Here is a 22,580-nt window from a genome sequence, read left to right as displayed (position 1 = left end):
GTACAGAACATGTGTAATATATCTGAGCTCCCACATTCTTGCTGCTGCATTCTGCACCAACTGCAGTTTCCAAGCAACATCAACTATTCTTCAGTGGAATGGATATTTTGTGGCTTCCACAACAGTTTTTTTTAGATTTTCAAAGATTCCCCCATCAAGGTAAGGATGGGCTGATCTAAGTTAAATGGCACATTGCAAGGCAGGACTATTTGCACATTAGTGGCTAGGCTAGAGTTTTGAACTATTTTGTGTTTCTGTTTTCATATTGTTGGTAAAATGTCTGAAGAAAAATACACTGGGAATAAAGGTTTCCAGGATCAGAAGATCTTAAGCCTTCTCAGTTTTAAGACTGAGCAGAAAAACAGTGGATTTGGTTTGGATCTAAAGTGTTAACATGGTTATATGCCACTACTTTACATTAATACCAAATGTTCTAACACACCTTCAAATCAGTAGTGTCTGTTTTCTCCCAATAAGAGGAGCAACTGCCACAGTCCTATAAAAAGAGTACTGAAAACTGGAATTAAATCATTTAATGGTGCCTTTGCTAACTGCAGCAGCCCTTGCCCAAACTCACAAACATGGACTACATTTCCCAGCACGCACTTCGCTAAGCAGTTCGGAGTGCAGGACATCAAAAAGTGGAATGCGATCTTAAAAAAAATAATAAATCCATTTTCTAGGATACCGCCGCCCGACCATGAGTAGTACAAAGCGCTTTGGCTGCCTCAGATCGGACTTCATTTCCCAGCATGCCCACGGAATGAAGAATGGAAACGGGGGAAGAGTGATTCCCCACCACCGCCACCAGAAAACTACGTTTCCCAGCGTGCTGAGGGTTGTCGAGTGTGTGACGTCGCTCCGTCTGTCAGAGTTGGATTTTCGCGCGAAAAAAATAGAAAGGTCTGCAAAGCGGCAGAGAGAGAGAGAGAGAGCGAGAGCGAGAGAGCGATATCGACGTTGCAGAGGCTCGTGCAGGTAACTGTCGCGTGCAGGCCGCTGAAGGAACCTTCGCAACGAGGGGGGAGGGGAGGGGTAAAGTTTTGGCGGGAATTCACTGGGCAGCGCGAGACAGAGAGTGGGGCCCCCTTTCGCGAGGGGGGGGGAATGGCGGGAATGTGGCAACCCCTCCCCCCACCCCAGTTCTCCAAGGAGGCGCCCCCTCACCTGCCCCTTTTTTCTTCTTACTCTTCTTCCCAGGGACCCAAGAGGCCGTCGGGTATTATTCTCTTTGGCTCCCATCACCCCCACCATCACCTCTGTTGGAGGTGGCTGCTGAGGGGGGCGGCCTATACCTTTCACCTCCTCTGCTCCTCTCAGTGGATTGGGTTCTTTAAACGAAAAACGGTTTATTTGTTCGTTGTTTGACTCATTCGCCGTTATGAGGGCGGCGTTTTTCTATCTCTCCCCTCCCCGTCCCCCCCGCACGCCTTTCTTCAACAGAAGGTGAAGCGACGTTTGTTCATACAAAATGAAGGGGCTCAGGCAGAGTCTGAGATACTATTGTGCCAACAAGGGCCAACCAGCCTGTTCCTGGTGAAAGAAACAAATCCTGCCACATCCGGAGTTCTGTTTCTTGGTCATTTAAAATGTGGCAGAACACGAGAAATTAGATAAAACTGTGGGGCACGTGAGCGTCACCATGGACGCCTGTTTGGGTGCTGAGGTTCCTGCGCTTTCAAAAGTTAGGAAGGAGAGGAAAGCCTCTCCTGCTGAAGTTTCTCCTTTTCCACAACTTTTAAAGGCACAGGGACCCTGTCCCTGCTTTCTATCAGGCAACATATGTAGCAGCTGCAAGGAATTTTGCCTACTGTGTTTTTTGTAAGTCGATTAATCTTAAGAGGTCTAGCACTTCTCTGCTATGCAGCTGAAACACAAGGATGTTCCTCTGGACCCTGAAAAAGACACGGCACCAGATAATGTAGCTTCTCCACTGTCCCTTTTACTTCACAGGTCTTTCCTTTTTTTAGGTTACATGCTCTTGGCTGTGTAGTGCCACAGGAAGCGTTTCAACATAATTAATTTTTTTTAAAAAAGAAAACCTTAATTTCACACACATATCTTCAGCAGCTGCCATCCCCTTCTATCCTGTCCTGTGGCACATAGTACTATGAGGGATTTACAGGGGGACTGCACACACACACACACACACAAAATTGTAGTTGGGGTGTTTTATGCACAGTTGAGTAAAACAGTTCTAATCCATGTTAGCGACGGGGGATATAAAATCATTAGCCAGTCCAGTAGTCGTTCTTGATTAGTTCACTATATACATGTATGATTACGTGTAGAAGGGTGCACAAGTTAGCTGCATTCCCCCCCACCCTTTCCTATTTAAATTCATTTTAGTCTCAAGGACTACTGAGGCCAAGTGACCCTACAAGAAGTGTTCTTCTTCTTTTTCCTAAGGTGCCTTTGTCAGTCCCTCGCCAACTCCATCCTCTCTTTTTTTGTACCTAGCGAAAGGGTTGTGGAGGCTCACAGCACTGTCTCTCAGCTGACAAAGTTTGGTGCATCCTAGGAGGGAACTGGAGCTGTAACTGTAACTGTGGAAACACTGTCTTGTGAACCAGACAGCTGTGTCTCATAAGACTAGCTAGTCATACTACGCTTTTGGGTTTCCTCCACAGTACAAGTATGTATGTGTGAATGTTTGAGGTGTTGTGTATACTCCGTAGCATGCTCCCACATATATATATATATATATATATATATATATATATATATATATATGTATGTATGTATATGTATATGTATATGTATACACACACACATATATATATATATATTCATTTCTAATTGTCATATCACAATGACTTGGAATGGATATCAACACTTAAAGCAAGATCATGAAAAATATAAAGTACTGCATCTTGAGATGGATTAATATTTATACTTTATTTGCCTGAGCTTTAAAATCAACCCAGATTAGGTCTTTCCATACTTCTGGAAGTAGTTCAGGCTCGAACTAATGCATGACTTGTTTGTTCATCTGCTTCTTCTTTTCATTTTTATCAGCTATAGCCCATGAGAGTATAGAATCTAACAACCTGTTCCATGAACCCCACTTGTGCTCTCTTTGCCTTGCGGAAGTGGCCAGTCGAGTTGTTATTCTGACAGCAGGTTCAGTACTACCCTTATGCAAAGCTGCACAATGCAAAGCACTATAAGGTAAGCATCACTTTGGAATGTGGGAATGAGGAGAACTCCCCCCCCCCCCCCAAATGTTCAAACATAGAAATTGGCAACTTGGGGAAATGTTTCCTTGTCAAATATTTTTTGCTGGGCTGAACAGTGTGATCGTTCTTTAGAGCAGGTATTGTCAGCCTTTTCAGACCCAATACCCGCTTTTAACCCAGACATGCATTTGGGGACCCATTTCTTAATCTTTTACCATACATTTGCACGTTGGTAGTTTTCCTGTAGCAACCCACCTTGGATCAGGCCACAACCCACTAGTGGGTTCCAACCCACCAGTACTGTGTGCATGGTTCTCATTCTCCCTATTTTTATCCTCACAACAACCCTGTGCGGTAGGTCAGGCTGAGAGAGACTAGTTGGCCCAAGGTCACTTAGCAAGCTTCATGACTGCATGGGAGGACTTGAACCCTGCTCTCCTAGTTCCTAGTCTGCCACTCTAACCACTCCACCACCACTGACTTGTCATGTATCATCATGCGTACTATATCTGCCTAAGATACCCATGTAATAATATGTGACTCTATTGGGTATTGGGGGGAGCTATTGGCTTTTTGAACAGCCAGAAGTACTGTTAACTTCAGTCCTGTTGTTGAAAGAAGTGGGTGAACTCTGCCGCCAGGAGTAGAGGAAGATAACAGACATAACCATATTTATTTGTATCTGGGCAGATCATTCTTCCAGCCCCTGGCACAAACAAAGCCTGGAAAAGAAGCAGCAGAGAAGAAGCACCTGGAAGAGGAGCCTGCCCCCAAAAGGTAAGTCACATTGGGGTATGCACTGGTATATGGACAAAACTGTACACTACTCCCCTTTTTAATGCAGTTTGAAACTCTCAGGATGCAAAATTTTCACAGAAAACCAGATTCCACACATGCACAATAAAATCTGCTGAAGACCAGTGCTTTTAAGTAAGAGCCTTTTGGTTTTACTCTTACAATGCAGTGCTACTTTGGTTCTCAAACTTAATCCATTCCAGAAGTCTGTTCCAAAACCAAAGCATTCCAAAACCAAGGCGCGCTTTCCCATAGAAAGTAATACAAAACGGATCAATCCATTCCAGACTTTTAATTATGTCATGGGTTGTGTTATGTTATTATAGAGTGGGAGCATTTATCATTCCAACACTGAAAAGAGCTGACCCTCTTAGAAGGTTGGTAAGGAACTGTATCATGTGATGGACAAGAGCATTCCAAAGCAGTTAGAATCGGTTAGGAGAAAGCTGCAATCCAATAAACTCTTGCCCATCCATAGGGCTTAATTCTGAGTAATAATAATAATAATAATAATATTTATTTATATCCCACCCTCCCCCGCCGAAGCTGGGCTCAGGGCGGCTAACAACAATCAAAATAGTCCAACATTCTAAAAACATTCATTATAAAATTAATTACAATCAAATTAATGGCAACCATCAAGCAAAATTTTGTGCAGATTGCCAGAGGAGGGGGTCAGGCTGCGCCCTGACCAAAGGCCTGGTGGAACAGCTCTGTCTTGCAGGCCCTGCGGAAAGATGTCAGGTCCCGCAGGGCACTAGTCTCTTGTGACAGAGCGTTCCACCAGATTGGAGCCGCGGCCGAGAAAGCCCTGGCTCTAGTTGAGGCCAGCCTCTCTGTGGCCTGGGATCTTTAGGATGTTTTTATTTGCAGACCGTAAATTTCTCTGTGGGACATACCAGGAGAGGTGGTCCCGTAGGTACGAAGGTCCTAGGCCATATAGGGCTTTAAAGGTTAAAACCAGCACCTTAAACCTGATCCTGTACTCCACTGGGAGCCAGTGCAGCTGGTATAGTACCGGATGAATATGATCTCGCAGCGAAGACCCCATAAGGAGTCTCACCGCGGCGTTCTGCACCCGCTGGAGTTTCTGGGTCAGTCTCAAGGGCAGCCCCACGTAGAGCGAATTACAATAATCCAGACTGGAGGTGACCGTCACGTGGATCACAGTGGCTAGGTCAGGGTGAGAGAGATAAGGAGCCAACTGCTTAGCTTGGCGGAGATGAAAAAATGCCGCCTTTGTTATAGCTGTAATCTGCGCCTCCATAGAGAGGGAGGTATCGAAGATTACACCCAAACTCTTAACGGACGATGCTGGCACTAATTGCACCCCCACAAGAGATGGGAGTTGCCCCCTCAATCCCATATCGCTCCGTCCCAGCCAGAGGACCTCTGTCTTCGAAGGATTTAACTTCAACCGGCTCCCACGTAACCATCCAGCCACTTGGACAAGTGTAGTCCAAGTAGCATGAAATAAAACAGGAGAATATGGAAAGAGAGACTTCACAGGTGTTTTAGTGTCAGGATTTAATGTAACTATTAACATGAACAAGTTTGTTTGTTCTTTTATTTACTGTTTGCTTTTTCACTTTTTATGTACAACTTCCTTGACATTGATATAAGAATCAGAGACCCAGGGTGTACATTTTGATTTAATTATGTTTCAAATATTAATGGCATCTAATGCTTAGAAATATAGAATGCATCACTGAATAGTTTTTATGTGTGGTTCCTGTGTGCCTATATTTTATAACCCCCGTGCTCTCTAGGCCATAAACAAAAAACCCTATCTAACCTTGAAAGTTGCACAAGTGGTTATGATGTTCTAGTTAACATCAGTGTAAATCCAAACATCTCCATGAAGCTTCCTGAAATGTCCCAGGGACAAGGGAAGTGCGATAGGAACTGGAATGTAAACAACCCTTCTGAAGGCCTGGTTGCCAAGGAAACGGTGATAGAAATGCAACATTTGAGACCAAATAGCCAGGACACGCTTGGGGTATCTCAAGGTGTTTGCAGGGGTGAATATATAGAACCATATATGTTTTACTTGTCATGTAACCTTTCTTGATGTATGTAGAAGGATGTTTATGTTTTGAGAATGCTTAGGTGTTTTATGACTCTTTGTGTGCTGTGCCTATAAAACCCTTGTTTTAATTCTTCTCATGGCAGACCTTCTTAAGTGGTGGTTTGACTAGAATAGCCGCATTAATTTGGTCCTTTTGCAATAGTATCTAATAAACTCCAAGTCCCTAACTGGATCTGCTGAATCTTGCTGTAATTCTCTTGATTCTGTGTTTTATTTAAAAGTTGTCCCCTCACCTGGGTAACGAACAAGTGGTGTAGAAGTAAATTCTTGCCACACCATCAATTCTTTTTACATCTTCACAATGTGCCTGAAGTGTAATTGCTACCTAAACCTCTCTACTAGAACTTTTGCTCCTGCTCTTTGCTGATGGCACATAAACTAGAATGGATTTTGGAATGAATCCAGCTCCAAGAGTCCACATTAGGGATGGATGATTGGCTTGTGCATACATGGGAGAGCCTGTATGGTATAGAGGTTAGAGTTTTGGATTAGGACTGTACAGATCCAAATTCAGATGCCCATTCAGCAATAAAGGTCACTTCATTAATTTGGGCCAGTAATTATCTCTCAGCCTAACCTACCTTATATGGCTGTTGTGAGTATAAAATGATTGAGGAAGACTATGTTTGCCAACTTGAGGTCTTTGGAGGAAAGTTGGGGTTAATAATAATAATAATAGGTCCAGTTGTTCTGTTGCTAAGCAATCTGTCTCTTTTCAGGAAACTTGTAGATTCCGAACCACAGGTAAATGGTACAACACACCATGCAAATTCCCCAGTGAACACAGCAGCCCAAAAAACCACCTCCATTATTAAAAGTGAAGAGGATTCTGGGAAACCAAAACAAAAGGATACAGAGGCAGATAATAACAAGCAGGTAGGCCCCCTTTCTGACATGCCCTGATCTTCGAATAACTATTCATGCAGAAATCAATCCATCTCTGAAAACTGTAGTTCAGGTCTTGCAGCCCTGGTCTTTTGGGTGTAATTTCAGTTTCCAGCAACTTAGTGTATTTAGGGTGCCCTGGTTCATCACTATGTATAAAGACTGCTACACCCTCCTTTTACCCTCAAAACCACATCCTTTGTAGTGCCTCTTTCATTTCAACATTAAATTGATTCTCAGGTAGTTTTCTTGTCCTGCCGAGCCCCAAGAATGCAACACTTTTATTTGGAGTTATTTCTTCTGCCGACACCTTTTTACTGTGCAGTTCTGCCTTTTTAGGTTTCTGACTGTGTTCCTGAGCAAAAGATTCCTGCGCAGAGCACCTCACAAAGCACCAGCCCAGCTACCTCTAATTCGCCCTCACTCACCTACATTCCCCGGCGCAGAACAGGTAGGTACCCAGCCATTTGGTCATCAAGAGCATCCATAAAATCTTAGGTTTTTTCTTCTTCTGTATATGATAGTATAGTGGAATATTGACCTGGCTCTTACCTTACAACTTTCACCTCTCTGCTATAAGACTTCTTTAGTGGCATTTGTTTTGAAATTATTCTTTAAACACATAAGAAAGTAAGTTTCTTTGAAGTTAGAGAGGTTTAGTTCTAAGTAAGCATGCACTGTTTAGAATATGGGCTTATTGATCAGTGCCACTTCTAGTTCTTTTAGCTGCTTGGAAAGACTGTTACATACATGCACATCACATATTTAAATTCCCTAATTTCCCCTGTGTTACACATTTGAAAAATTGAGATGGCAAGGATGGATGGACCCACAACTTGCAATAAAATAGTTTTTCTGATGCAGCAGGGCAGGTTGAAATCACAAATGTGTTGAAAAGTTACTTGCACACTTTAAAGTAATAGAATAGCTTTATCACCAGGCTGTTTCCTCTTAATTGGAGAAATGTGGCTCTGAACAGAAGGACAACTTGCAGTTTGAGATACACATAGGGGATTCATTAGATTCCAGAGCATGGGGAAGTAGTTTTCAATCATAGCAATCCTAGAAAAATGCAAAGAACTTTCAAATAGTGAATGCAGGCAAAGAAAAACTGGAACTAAGGCTTCCAACATGGTGTTCTCTAAGGCTTCCCTTAAAATATTTCACTTCCCTTTCAGCAGCCTACCATCTTAACCCTTTTGGGAAAATTCCCTCAGGCTAACACATCAGTGTGTGGTATTATGGCTAGACAAGTGCAGAGACAGAACCCATAGGACCTGAACATCATTAATGTCTGTGAATGTGACGTTCCATTGTTGCACCCATAACCTAGGTTTAAGGTGACATTTAGCTCCTAGGTTTCATATCTCAGTTTGGCTGAGGGGCTAGTGAGGTGACAACTAACTCTTACTTTAGTTTGTACCAACAAGAAATTATCTTAATTGTTAAGAAAATTGTAATGCCAATTTGTCCATCAGCAAGACTTATCTCTGCCTTCAGCACGCAAGCAGCTCCCTAAACGTAAAGCAGAGGAAGAAGTCATTAACCATGATAGCATCCAGCAGGAACATTGTACCAAAAGATGGAAAGGAGATAATGAGGATGGAGAGGGTGAGTACTTTCTGATGCCTGGTTGCAAGGCTGAAGAAAGGTACAAGATGATATCCATATATCCAGACTGAACCTTCTTTGAATTCTGTTAGACCTTGTCTTCTCCTTCTTGTGTAGGCACAAAAGGGGAGTCAGATGAGGAGTCCATCAAGACAGAAGAAATGAAAGATGATAATTCAGAAGTGGTGCAGTTAAAAATTGAGCAAGATGCAGAGGAAGAGACAACACCAGCACCCCCTAAGCCATCCAGCATGCCCATCTCTAATTTTTTTGGTGAGCATATGGTAGATGCAAATATTTATGCTCAAATGATAGTACTTCTATTAGATCCCCGCTGAGAATGTTGTGTGGGAATGTATCCTTCTTGTGTAGGCACAAAAGGGGAGCCAGATGAGGGGTCCATCAAGACAGAAGAAATGAAAGATGATAATTCAGAAGTGGTGCAGGTAAAAATTGAGCAAGATGCAGAGGAAGAGACAACACCAGCACCCCCTAAGCCATCCAGCATGCCCATCTCTAATTTTTTTGGTGAGCATATGGTAGATGCAAATATTCGTGCTCAAATGATAGTACTTCTATTAGATCCCCACTGAGAACATTGTGTGGGAATGTATCCATGGCCCCATTTAGAAACCACTATATTATGAGAGTTTTGGATTCTTGAAAATATAGGATTTATAAAAAAAAAAAACTAGTCAGAATGGTTGTGAAAGGAAATTTGAAAGGGATTGGCAAAGAACTGTGTGGAAGAAAGAATACCTTCTACACCAGTACTGTGCTGCATAACACGGAGATAAGAGATGCCAGGAAGTTTGTGGGTCTCTCTCTAAAGACTGTTTGGAAACTTCAGCTGGTGCAGAATTCAGTGGCCAGGTTGCTCACTGGGGCAAGATGGCTTGAGCATATAACACCAATCCTGGTTCGACTGCACTAGCTGCTATTAGCTTCTCGGCCTAGCCAGGACCACAGTACCTCAAGGTCTGCCTCTCCCCATATGAACCAACCCAGACCCTGCACACTTCATCTGAGGTCATTCTTCATGTGCCTCCTCTGCAAGAAGTCCAGAGGTCAGCAACACAAGAACTGGCATTTTCTGCAGTGGCTCCTCATTTGTGGAATACTCTATCCAGTGAGGCTCACCTGGCCCTATTATTATATATCTTTAGGTACCAGGCAAAAACTTCCATTTATAACCAGGCCTTTTTCACTTTTAACTATTTGTGGTCTTTTAGAAGTGAGTGGGATGTTTTTAATGTATTCCTCTTTCATCTTGGTTTCAATGTATCTATGTGGGGTTTATTGTTTATTTGTTTGATTTGAAGTTGCTTTGGATTGCCCTAGGCAAGATAAAGCAACTGACAAATTTAATAGAATAAAAAAGGAAAAGGAAAAATAAGAAGTGATTCTGAAATCTCACTGTTGATAGTCCAAGAAGGAGCTAAGAGTCTGGCCTACTGCAGAATGCTTCCAAAGTCTTAGACTTGGTCCCAGTACCTCCCAAGTTTGTGGTAATTCTCATAGATTCATCAGTACTCCAAAATAGTTGTTCTGCCTATGGAGGGAAACTGCCACTTTTGTCTCATTTCTGCCTTATAGCCCCTCGGAAAGCCTCTATGAAGACAGAGAAAAAAGAAGTGCCAGTGATAGGAGGAATCATGCCTGCAACAAAGAGCCTTAATGGCCATGAATCCAATAGCAAAGCTGACTGGCAAGTGATCAGTGCCATTTGAGGCACTATATTTCTTTTGTGTTACCACCAGGTTAGGACTCTAGTAGCATGCAGGAATTCATACAATTGGCAGCCACTCTGTATGGAAGCAAGCTAGTTTTTGCTCACTTGGGAGAGTTGATTGGAGGGAAAACCAAAGGTAATGGTAGCAGCACAGTAAGAGAGACTGTAAAGTGTTTTGTCCACAGGAAAAAACCACCATAGATGACAATAAATTCAAATATTTCTGTTTTGGACTGTATGGGAGCCCCACAATTGTACATGTTATGTTTGTTGTTTCTAACAACTATATTGATGGTGATAAGAAGTTAGGGCTGGCAGACAGTACCTTGACAAACTTTGAACTTTCTGTTTCACTGTTTGTATAGAGGAATTGGTCTATGTTTCTGCTCATTCCCAAGTAAGGAATCCCACCACAATCACCCTTCATTCTTACCCATCTTCTCTCCTGCATAAACTAGGCATACTTTGAGAATCTCCTTGTCCAATGAGACAGTTGAATTGATGGTTGTGGTCAGTGCTTTCCCCCCCTAGAAAAATAGGTACTGGTACTTACCATGAAGCTGTTACAGTAAGCGTCACTTTTTAACAAAAAAAAAAGGAGAGGTGTCGGTAATGTGTACCCTTGAGTACTCCCTGAAATTAAAGCACTGGTTGTGGTCATTATTGGGCCCTTCATTCACTTGATGAGTTGCTAATTTTACTTAGATGTCTTCTCTGTTCCTTCTCACATTTGTGAAGGCTATCCCTAGAGCTTTGATTAGCTTAGTACGGATTATAAGAAAAAGCTAGTAACTCCAATCCCAGACTGGGTAAAGAATGTCTGGGGAAATAATATGTGTTGACCTAGGTCTTGGCTGGCTTTGTGGGAAGAGTTGGGGTTGTTAATATTTCTCAAGGTGCCATTGAATTCCACATCCTCAAGTATCTAGTCACATGTGGGGTCTAAAATGGTTTTGACTATATTATTTTTATCTTTTTCTAACTAATGTGTATTTAGTAATGCTAGAAAGTTTCAGCTTTTGTCAGCGCTAGTTTGTCTAAATAAGATTACCAACTTTGAACCATTTTTGATCCTATCAGTCTGTCTTTAGGAGAGATCTATAAATAACCACTTGCTTGTGCTGAGCCAGAAATTAGCATCAGAAGATGGAAAATTATTGTAAACAAAGTAACAGTGGATTATGCATGTGCAGGTGAACTAATTTATTTTAAGAGAAAAAGGTTAATGGTTTGAAACCTTTGTGGACTTATTTGCTAAATTGCCTGAACACATACATGATGGTCACAGTCAAACTGCATGCCTATTTCCTACTTTTATAGTTCTGCCAAGCCATTTCTTATGCTTGAACCTACAAATTACAACCCAATGAAGGGAAACTATCATCCTGTAAACGATGCTTGTTGGAGCCCTGGCCAGAGGTGAGTGCTGCTGGGGTGGGGGCCTTTTATGTGTGACAGAAGGCTGTTTGTCTCAACTCTTGTTTCCATAGTCTACCTTCATACACCCCTTATAATCCAAGAACTAGAGAGCATAGATAACAAGTGGCTAATCTGTGACCCCCAGGTGTTGTTGGACTCCCAACTCCCATCAACTCCAAGCAGCATGGCCTATAATCAGGGAAGATGGCAGGCCAGCAACATCAGGAAAGCTAAAGATTAGCCATCCTGTTTGGATTGTCTGTTTTCATGTTAGCCACATTCATGCTTGACCATAGAATCATAGTGCTGAAAATTACTTCATTGATCATCTAATCCAATTCCTGCCCTGAGGTCAGATTCTAAACGGTCCAAAAAAGCACTCTTGTCATTGGTTTGTCGCTCCACGTTGGGGTGCTTTGCTTTGGTTGGAGGGGGAAAGTGGCTTTCTTCTATGGTGTATCTTGGTTTACTTGTTTCAGTGAATGCAGAAAGTGGATGGACTTTTTGGTATGACTTAAGGCTTTTTAATACTCATATTCTATGGCCACAGCCCTTGCCAGGCAATGTAAAAGGTACAAGAAAGCAACAACTGACTCTGTTGCCTGATCCTTATTTAGCTAATTGGCTCTGAACCAGTGTCATGTTCTCATTCCTCTGACAGGGTACCATACCTGGCAGTAGCTCGTACCTTTGAGAAGATTGAGGAGGAATCTGCCCGGTAAGGTCACTTTCTAGAATTCATGGAATGAATGGGGGTAGCATTTTATCTGACCACAAGCTGTTCTAACACGCTTCTGATCTATGTTGCCAGGTTGAAAATTATAGAGACCCTGAGCAATCTTTTCCGTTCTGTGATTGTTCTGTCTCCAGAAGACTTGCTGCCCTGTGTCTACCTCTGTCTCAACCGGTTAGGCCCAGCATATGAGGGCCTAGAGTTGGGCATTGGTAAAACCATTCTCATGAAAGCTTTGGCTCAGGCCACAGGTGAGTTTGCCCAATTACAGTTACTGCTAATCTCCAGGCATTCAGCACCAATGTAATAATGGCTGCCTCTGTCCTTATCTAAATGATGAGACTGTCAGGAATTCATAAGAAATTGGCGATTGAGCTAGACCATGGTGTTCATGATCATTGTGGTCCTTCCTTCCTTCTGTAGGTCGTAATTTGGACCAGATCAAGGCAGAAGCAGCAGAAAAGGGAGACCTGGGTTTGGTTGCCGAGAGTAGCCGCACTACACAGGGTACCATGTTTGCCCCACCCAAGCTTGGTGCTGCTTCTGTCTTTGCCAAACTTCAGGCCATTGGACACATGACAGGAAGCTCTGTAAGTAATGGATGATTGGGCACAGATGGTCAGGGACAAGAGTCAAGAGAAAGCATTGGGTTATCTGCGGAAGGAGCAAGATTGAGGTCAGGTTAAGCCTAAAGCAGAGACTTAGAACCTCCAGCACATGGGTCTAATTTGGCCTGCTAGCCCCTTTTTGTCAAGCCACACTCATCTGTGGAGCATGTAAAGACCTGGCTTAGCCAAAGGAGGTTTGCTATGGTTTGTGCAATAGGCTTTGCAAGACCTGACCACCAGTGAAACACTTTGAAAGGAGCTTTGCCTGCACAGTTGGATTTGAAACTGCAGGCAAAAAAGATCAACTGATGTTATAACACCAGATGATTGACAGGTGGACCATCCTTCCCACCTACCAAATTTGTCTTACACAGTGGAGAGATATAATAATTCTGGCCCACCATCCAAATCTAGTTCACCACCCCCAAAAGCGTTTCTCCTCTAATGTGCATTTGGTACAACTTATCTGATGTGATATTTTCCAAGAAAGCACAGATAATGCTGTGCTAAAGGAGTATACATGTGTGGTATGAGGGCTCTCAAATAGTACAAGGATTCTAAAGCAGAGGGTTTTTCTCTGTACTTTTAGATTGGGCTGTTCTTATACTGCAAATCATACAAAGGATAGGCTACAGAGTCCCCAAGGGAACATAGCTATAAGCTAATATCTGGGAGGGGAGTTTTAAAAGCATTAACTTGAACACAATTTTTGTGAGCTTGCTATCTTCATTCATTCATTCATTCATTCATTCATTTAAAAGCATTTCTAAGCTACTTAATATTTAAAAATCTGTAAGCAGTATACAAAAATAGCATAAAAACAATTAAAAGAAGTAAAACAGCATTATAAAAAGAGGAGCAGTTAAACACAGGTATTCAGAAACATCAGAGTCCATTCTTTCAGGTCAGTGAAAGCTGGGCAAAAATACATGTCTTCACATTATGTCTGAAGCAACCAAGATATATGCTTCATGTATGGCAGAGGAATGGGGATTCCACTGTATTTCATTATATAACACTAAAAAGAGTTCCTGAAGTATGTGCCAGGTTGCCCTTCCCTCCAGATGCATCTCAACATTAACTCCTATTTGTGCCCCTTTCAGTCAATGAACAAGAAGATTGACATTATCAAGACTTTGTTTGTTGCTTGCCGCTATTCAGAGGCTCGCTACGTTGCTCGGTGAGTGAGATATATCTTCCTCTAGTGTGCCTCCTCTCATATCCTCACTTTAGCACCTCCATACTGCACCCCTGTAACATTCTCTTCCCTAAAACTATAAGTTATTTCTCCCACTCCTATCTTATCCGTTGGTTTATTGTTGCCATACACCACCCTATTTCTCAGTCCCCACTCCTAATATCCCTGCTTCCAACAAACACAAACCTATTCATACAGAGTTCTCCTAGAGCCCTCAATTCCAGCCTTCTAATGTTACAATTGGGTTTTCTTTTCTTGTATCACAGGTCACTAGAAGGAAAACTGAGGATTGGGTTAGCAGAGCAATCTGTCCTGTCTGCTCTGGCCCAGGCAGCATCACTCACTCCTCCAGGACAAAGTGAGTTCAGGATATAGTACAGCAGTGAGGGTTGGAGCTGTGTTGTGTTGCAGCTGGGAATAGTTAGTGTCCAATGTCAAGCATTTGGGTGTTGCATGTAGGGAATTTGGTGCCATCCACAGGACAAGAGTATTGTGTATTTTGCAATTGGTCAGAATTAAATACAAATAAATGGGTATCTTATTTCCAAAGATGAGATTTTGTAAGAATGTGGAATTTGAAGCTTTGAGACATGGAGGAGAAGGAATAGGAGAAAGACAAAAAGTTGGGCTGTGGTAGCCATGAATGATACGGAACTTTGCAATATATTTAAGCACGCTCAACTTCCCTTTGTTTCCTGATCTATTTCCAGATACTGTCTATGTATAAAAACTTCCTTGTTATCTTGCAAGCTTAAGGGTTAGGAATTAAAATTGAAAACTGTGTTTAACAGATTCTGTATTTTTCATAGTGAAATCATAAACAAAAAGGCACATCCCAGCTACAGGGACCTTAGCAGTTTATACGTGAGCCACTGGGAATAGATATATTTCTTCCCTCTATAGAATTTCCCCCAGGAGTTTTGGATGCTTCAAAGGGCAAGTCTGCAGAAGTGCGCAAAAACTGGTTGGACGAGAGAGCATTGATTGTTAAACAGGCCTTCTGGTGAGTAACATTCTCCTTAAATGTTCAGACCCAATTGTTTTTCATCTGTCCCTAGTTCTCTGTCTTCAGAGGCTGAAATAGCTAAAGTTTCAAAGAGCAATGGGACCTCAAGGAATATCAGATCTTTTTGCTCTCAGCCACGTGTATGTGGGCCTTTCCAGACTAAAATAAATAAGTGTATCCATTCTGGGATAATAAGAATAACCATGTGTGGTAAAATAGTAATCGTGGGCACTGCTAGTTTGCATTTTATGTGTAAACTCAGCCTACCCCACCCAATGCCTAAATGCACTCCTTGTTCTGGGAAGGGAAGGGGAGAGGGTTGCTCTTATTGTAATGTAATCAGATTGGAGTGCAAATTATCAAATTATTCATTCTGGTTTACTTTGTTTTCAGTGAGCTGCCAAATTATGATACTATAGTGCCTGTCCTTCTGGAACATGGTGTGGAGAGTCTGCCTCATCACTGCAAGATCACACCAGGTACCTAGAACATTTGTCTTGTGTGTGGAAGGAAATTTAATGTATTGCCTTCAGCAGAGTGTTTACCTCTTTTCCAGAATTATTTATTTTCCTACAAGGAAGAGGGAATCTTCTGATGGGTTGGTCCTCTCTCTCACACCAATATGCAGGGCTATTCAAATTAGCTGCAATACAAGGGAGAAAGTCCCTCTCAGTTCTAGTCCTGCCTCTGATCAGGGTTCGGCTAGCTCCACCTTTTTTGCTGCCTAGAATTTTTTTGTCCTCTCAGTTTTCTTCTGAAAACTGTTGACCAGTGCAAAACAAAAATTTCTAAAAATCATATGCTTTTATTTACAGAAACAAAATAAACCAGTTTCTAATCCTCTTGGTTGTGGGTGTATATTTTAAAACACAGATGTTGTCTATAACAATAGTAAGAAGTGATTCTGTCATGCATGACTTCATGTTTTGGAATCTCTTAAGTTGGGAACTCCATACTTAAATTGGGAAGAAATAATAATAATAATAATAATAATAATAATAATAATAAATTTATTACTTATACCACGCCCATCCAGCTGGGTGTCCCCAGCCACTCTGAGTGGCTCCCAACAGATTAAAAACAGAATAAAACATCAAACATTAAAAGCTTCCCTAAATAGGGCTGCCTTCAGATGTCTTCTAAAAGTCAGATAATTGTTTATTTCCTTGACATCTGATGGGAGGGCGTTCCACAGGGTGGGTGCCATCACTGAGAAGGCCCTCTGCCTGGTTCCCTGTAACCTCAAGTCTTTCAGTGAGGGAACCACCAGAAGGCCTCGGAGCTGGACTTCAGTGTCTGGGCAGAACAGTGAGGGTGGAGACGCTCCTTCGGGTATACTGGGCTGAGGCTACATTAATAGGGGGGGAAATGTTGAGCTTCCCTTGCCCCTTCTCCATTACCATCATATGTTTCCTGAATCCTGTTCTTTTCCATACAGGGATCTCTGTCACTTTCCCTTCCAATGATTTGCTGATTAAACTGTTGTTGCAAATCTCAGCTTGTGTACTTTCCCCACAGGGATTCCACTGAAGCCCATGCTGGCTCACCCAACAAGGGGAATTGGGGAGATATTAAAGCGATTTGAAGAGGCAGCTTTCACCTGTGAATACAAATATGATGGGGAGCGAGCACAGGTAAGGATGCTAAGGATGCATGGTGGCCAAAAGGGGGAATCCACCCTTTTCAATTTGTAGTTCAAGCTCATCTGTTTCCTTTCTCACAGATACACATCCTGGAGAATGGAGAAGTGCATGTCTATAGCCGGAACCAAGAGAACAACACAACAAAGTACCCCGACATTGTCAGCCGTATCCCCAAGGTGCAGCAACATTTAGAAGTATGGGGTGAAGGGAGTGCATACACTAGGAGGGAACAGAATATGGTGGAGGCTTGCTAACACAGGGTCACCCAGCTACTGGGTCTCAAAAGGGTAGCTAAGCTAAATCCACTCCCTTGTTCAGGTAAAAAAGAGCACTGTGCAATCATGCATTTTGGATGCAGAAGCTGTGGCCTGGGATCCTGATTCCAAACAGATCCAGCCATTCCAGGTACTCACCACCCGCAAGCGCAAGGTAAGTGGCCTCTGCTGGATTGTTTTACAAAAATATTATTCGGGTATGGTGCACACCATAGTTATAATGAGATGGATTATGTTTGGATTGGGGAAGGAGGGTATTGCATGTGGGAGTTGTGGCTTTGGGAATAAGAGTACCTTCCATGAATAAATTGTGCGGCATATGTAAAGAAGATTTCTCTTCTAGCATCTGTTAGTTGGAGTGTGCAAGAGACGTCAGGAAAAATAAAACCAATAAGCAGAAAATATGTACTTTCACTTTTCTCTGACTGCACCTTTATTCTCCAGGATGTAGAGGCCACAGAGATCCGAGTGCAGGTTTGTGTGTATGCATTCGACATGCTCTTCCTTAATGGACAGGTAAGTGTATCCAGTATTACCTGGATCTTTGGTGCTTTCAGTCATTTGTTTTCCTGATGCCCTGCTTTAGACCTTCCTCACCCCACTGGAGTCCCTGTTCTGTATCTGCCTTTCAAAACGTGTAATTCTGCATCTTTCCAGTCTCTAGTCCGGAAACCCCTATCTGAGCGCCGGGCTTTGCTTCATGATTCCTTCAATGAAGTTGAAGGCCAGTTCCTGTTTGCAACCTCCATGGACACTAGTAACACTGATGAGATAGCAGACTTCCTCGAATGCTCCATCAAAGGTATTGTGGGGATAGTGGTGGCTCATTGTTCTCCTTGCCACTGTATTATTTCACATAAGAAGCTCTAGACTCCTGGTGAGCCCCCAGAATGAGAGCCAGTGTGCAGTCATGGGTAGTAGACCCAGGTTTAATTCTGTGCTTAACATGAAGCTCACTGAGTGACCTTGAGCCTGTCCCTCTTTCAGCCTAACCTATTTTATAGTATTGTAAGGATAACAGGGGGAACCATGTGGACAGCTTAAAGCTCCTTAACAAAAGGAGCAGGATAAATAAATGTGCCATAGAGGTTGGGATAATAAGGATGGTTTGTCTCCCTCAGACTCATGCGAGGGGCTGATGGTGAAAACGTTGGAAGTGGATGCCACATACGAAATTGCAAAGAGATCTCACAACTGGCTGAAGGTGAGAACAGAATCCCAGTCCAGCTTGTAGTGCCACCTGGCAAAAGAAAGTCTGCTTTAACTCGACTGACCTGAGGCAGAAGTGAAGATCCTGCCCCCTTCCTTCCCCAAATTGGCTGTGCGCTTGTTGGAGGGAGGAGGGCATCTTATTTATTTTCCTCCTTGCTTCTTCATTTGAATAAAATGTCCTTATGGAATGCTGACAATGATATTATAAGCAAAAATTCATAAAAGCAATGTTATATACCTCATATTCAGAATCAAAATTTGCATCATTTGAAAGTTCCAGACAAAGATACAAGTTCAGCCCATATGCCTGAACAGACAAGTTGCTCCACTTAGTAACTCTGTTTTCCATACCAGCTTAAGAAAGATTATCTGGAGGGTGTTGGCGACACCTTGGACCTTGTGGTGATCGGTGCCTATCTGGGCAAGGGCAAACGTGCAGGCGTATATGGTTGTTTCCTCTTGGCTTGCTATGATGAGGAGAGCGAGGAGTTCCAGAGCATCTGCAAGGTAAGGCATTCCCAGGATCACCCAAGTGTTAAGGACACTTGGCTTAGTGGTGCCCTGTAGCATCAAGTGCACCTGGCCCGATACTTTAAAAAGTACTTTTGTTTGTTGCCGTTTTATAAGTTAAAAGGCAGGAGGGTAGATGAAAGTAGTCTGAGAAGTAAACTGAGTGGGTCTTGCACTTCCCACATCATGTCCAGCGCATGGGTTTGCCAGCTCTGCAAGGCAACACTTCCCTAACAGCCATGTTTCCCCTCTACTCTCAGATTGGCTGTGGATTCACAGATTACAACCTAGAAGAATTCCACACCTCTCTCAAGGTAGGAGCTTTTTTCTGCTCTGACAAACTATCCTCCTGTATGTCCCTCCATGCTTGGATACAGAAGAAATTCTCATTCCCCCCACCCCCACCTTATCGCTTTACAAGGAATTTCTATTTATGTGGAGTTAGGAGTGGCAAAGAAGGGAGCCCATCCTCCTTGGATCTGGCTTTCTGCCCTAGTCAACTATTTCTTGATTTATAGGGGAGAAATGCCAGTGTTCTGGGTCCTATGCCTAGAGAGTCTTAGTGGGCACCCAACCCTCAGCTATAAGTAGAGCCCAGAGGAAGATTGTGCAAATTCCTCTGGACTAGTCCATACAAATACTACTTATTCTAGTCTCTATATTGCAGGACTATGTGATTCCACAGCCACGATCCTATTACCGCTGGGGTGGAACAGCTGAGCCTGACCACTGGCTAGAGGCTCAGCATGTCTGGGAGGTGAGGTGTGCTGACTTATCCATTTCTCCAGTCCACAAAGCAGCAGCTGGTTTGGTGAGTGATTGATGGGCCATTGGTGAGAGATTGTATGTATGATAATTCTACACTAAACCTCTCAAAACTATCCGTAGGACAGGCTTAGATGCATATACTTCACTTACCTGCTTTTTGTTCCTGAACTGCCCCACCCTGGAATAAATTTGTATGAAGGGCAGTACACACATACCTTGAGTTAGGAAACTATTTTTTGTTCACATTAATCATTCTGATTAGATACACAGTGGGTAATGAGTAGGATGTAACTATTCAGGAAATCTTTTTAATGCAAAGTTCTCTGAGAACATTAATTCAACATGCTATATAAAGGCACTGTTTAGGTTTTGTCACTGGAGAATCAAAAGACAACTGGGTGTAAAGCATTGTGCCAAACTGAAAATGTGCTAGTGAAAAACCACAAAACTTTATTGTCCAAACACAATCAAATGCTAACTAATTTTGACCACATACTCTTTTTTTCAGAGATTGTGTGTTAAATAGGAAATCCTCATGGGATTTTGAAGCAATTGTTAATATGTAACACATTTTATTTGAAAAACTATATATATATGGTGCAGAATTTACTGTTAATTGCTATGTGTGTTTATAATCAAATGAACAACTAATGTGCTTCTATGGGTGCAGGTTAGAAAAAATAAATTTTGCAGAGAAGCTGGATTACACTTTGATCTGGCTGAAATCCATCACTTGGCTTTAATAATTTAAAGACAGGTAACGTTTCTTGGAAGATTACTTCATATTTAAGTGTGCTAACCTTGAAAGACCTTCAGCACCCTATTTCTAGAAGCATCAATGCCAAAGTCACACATAAATTCTTATTTCTGGCACATGCTCGGTGAATGTCCTGACATCCATCATAGTTAAACTCTTCTGGGCTCTTCTGCTTAGAACATACAATTACTGTTGAAGAATATTTTGCAGCTATTTACAAAGTTGTACTATTTGTCCTATTGGTACACCATACTATGTAATTTGTGGCAAGTTATATTTTATCCATTCAAATCATTATGTGCTGCCAAAATTGTGTTATAGTTTGTATACTACTGCACAGTATTGTGGAGTGTGTAATGTTTTACAAAGTTTTTCATCTTTTTATAATTTTGTAAAACATGCAAGTTTATTATGGCCAGTGGCTTAACACTGGCAAACATTTATTCAATGTTTCGTGAAATGTCTTGTTATTGGTGCTTCAGTATATCAGATCAGTCATAATGTTGACTTTTAGAAAGACGTTGCAATTGGTCTGAGCAAATTTTTCAGTTCTGTATTATAGGTGTATTTCATGTGTTCCTCCTCAGACCTTTTTTCTTCTGCAGTGTATACATATGCATGCAGACATGGATAGAAAGAGCCCCACATATGCAGAAAGGCAGTGTCTGGATTGCTCCCAAGAGACCATGGCTTAGTTCTGGACAAGGAAAAAGTAGTCAGTGCTTCAAGTAATCTAGGTCTAGGCACTAAAATTTGCCTCTTCAGAATTAAAATAAGTATCGCATTGCAAAAACTGTATTGCAGAAGAAGGGCATATCCTATACTGTTTCTCTTCCCTTGCTATCCAAATCACCAAGTTCTGAAATTGGCTAGAACTCCAGATAACATATTTTGGGGGAAACTGCCTTGTACAAATAAGGCACTAAACTTCTGACCAGCAAGTCCTTCCACTGCAGGTTGATGAAGAAAAGGGCATCTCCCTCCGCTTTCCCAGATTCGTACGCATCCGTGATGATAAGAAACCAGAGGAAGCCACTGCCAGTACTCAGGTACAGTGATGGGAGGATACATATGTATGGGATTGTAGTCTATGGGTCTAATAGTCATTGTCTGTTTGCAGACTGTGCAGAGCCATCTCTTCCTTTTACTACTCTAGTATTCAATTTCTATAGACCGGCTAAGAAGCGGGTGAGGAGGGAGAAGGGATCATCTTCAGGTTTTCTTGACAGATCTGTGACATGCAAGAGATTGGCCTCGTTTTTCTTTGGAAACATATTCAGTGGTACCTTGGGTTAAGAACTTAACCTGAAACTGTTCATAACCTGAGGTACCACTTTAGCTAATGGGGCCTCCTGCTGCCACTGCGCGATTTCTGTTCTCATCCTGAAGCAAAGTTCTTAACCCAAGGTACTATTTCTGGGTTAGCGGAGTCTGTAACCTGAGGTACCACTGTACAATTTAGGACATTAAGGAACCAGCTCCCTCCAGAGATCTAAAGGTTTAGGAACACTGGGGAGTATTCTAACACATTCCTTCAGCACAAGGAATTCTGCTTCCACAATAGGACTTCCTCCCTCTCCTCCCCACTATGTGCCACATGTCCTCCCCAGAGAATTAGGAGAACCCCCTAGAACTGAATTAGGGTGAATGTTCCATTGTGCAAACAGAAATCCTTGCGCTGACAGAATGTTCTTCATAGTGCTATGTTGAATTCCACCCACTGAAACTGTAGATAAGGACTAGGTAGCAGTGTGCAGGGTTACTATGGTGAATGGCAATGGAAAATGGACAGCTTTCCATAATATTTCTCTGGCTGCAGGTGGCTGAGTTGTACCGGAAGCAGCAGCAGATTCTGAATCAGCAATCAGTGGAAAAAGGAGATGATGATTTCTACTAATCCTATTCATCTGATTGTGAAAGGAATTTTGCTGAACCCCTCTTGGAGTCAAGGTAGAACCTTGGTGCCCTCTTCAGACTTTATCTAATGAATGTACCCCACCCACTCTGTGATGCTGTGGTAGAGATACAATGAGGCATGTTCTGATAAGTCCCTGCTGCTTTCCCAAATGCAGGCATATGTTGAGTTGATGATGGTCTGTTAATAAACCCTTGTATTTTTTGGTAACCGCCTGTATCATTTGCTGTGCTATCTTGGACGTT

At 42.3% G+C, this 22,580-nt stretch overlaps 1 protein-coding gene across 11 annotated transcripts; it reads left to right on the top strand.

Annotated features, from left to right (window-relative positions):
• Positions 1–126: 126 nt before the first annotated feature.
• On the top strand, positions 127–22,545 carry LIG1 (DNA ligase 1). 11 transcript variants are annotated; one of them, XM_083708143.1, is made up of 29 exons: positions 127–159; positions 684–978; positions 3,019–3,171; positions 3,870–3,956; positions 6,783–6,939; positions 7,288–7,399; positions 8,449–8,559; positions 8,677–8,832; positions 8,932–9,087; positions 10,156–10,267; positions 11,612–11,710; positions 12,372–12,428; positions 12,522–12,694; positions 12,867–13,033; positions 14,155–14,231; positions 14,516–14,607; positions 15,153–15,252; positions 15,649–15,734; positions 16,774–16,889; positions 16,979–17,074; positions 17,217–17,327; positions 17,618–17,689; positions 17,831–17,975; positions 18,295–18,377; positions 18,740–18,892; positions 19,156–19,209; positions 19,563–19,706; positions 21,377–21,469; positions 22,240–22,545. In XM_083708143.1, exons 3-29 carry the CDS (start codon positions 3,140–3,142, stop codon positions 22,315–22,317), a joined length of 2,919 nt encoding a protein of 972 aa, XP_083564269.1. In that variant the 5' UTR covers positions 127–159; positions 684–978; positions 3,019–3,139; the 3' UTR covers positions 22,318–22,545. The 11 variants fall into 11 exon arrangements, with proteins under 11 accessions (XP_083564269.1, XP_083564273.1, XP_083564266.1 ...); XM_083708147.1 differs by lacking the exons at positions 127–159; positions 22,240–22,545 and adding an exon at positions 20,334–20,420 and having other exon boundaries at positions 806–978; XM_083708144.1 differs by lacking the exons at positions 127–159; positions 684–978 and adding an exon at positions 1,033–1,219.
• Positions 22,546–22,580: the final 35 nt, after the last annotated feature.

Source organism: Podarcis gaigeae (genome assembly GCF_964106915.1).
Source record: "Podarcis gaigeae genome assembly, chromosome: 13".
NCBI lineage: Eukaryota > Metazoa > Chordata > Lepidosauria > Squamata > Lacertidae > Podarcis > Podarcis gaigeae.
The sequence above is the reverse complement of the archived record's forward strand: the minus strand, read 5'-3'. Positions and strand labels throughout refer to the sequence as shown.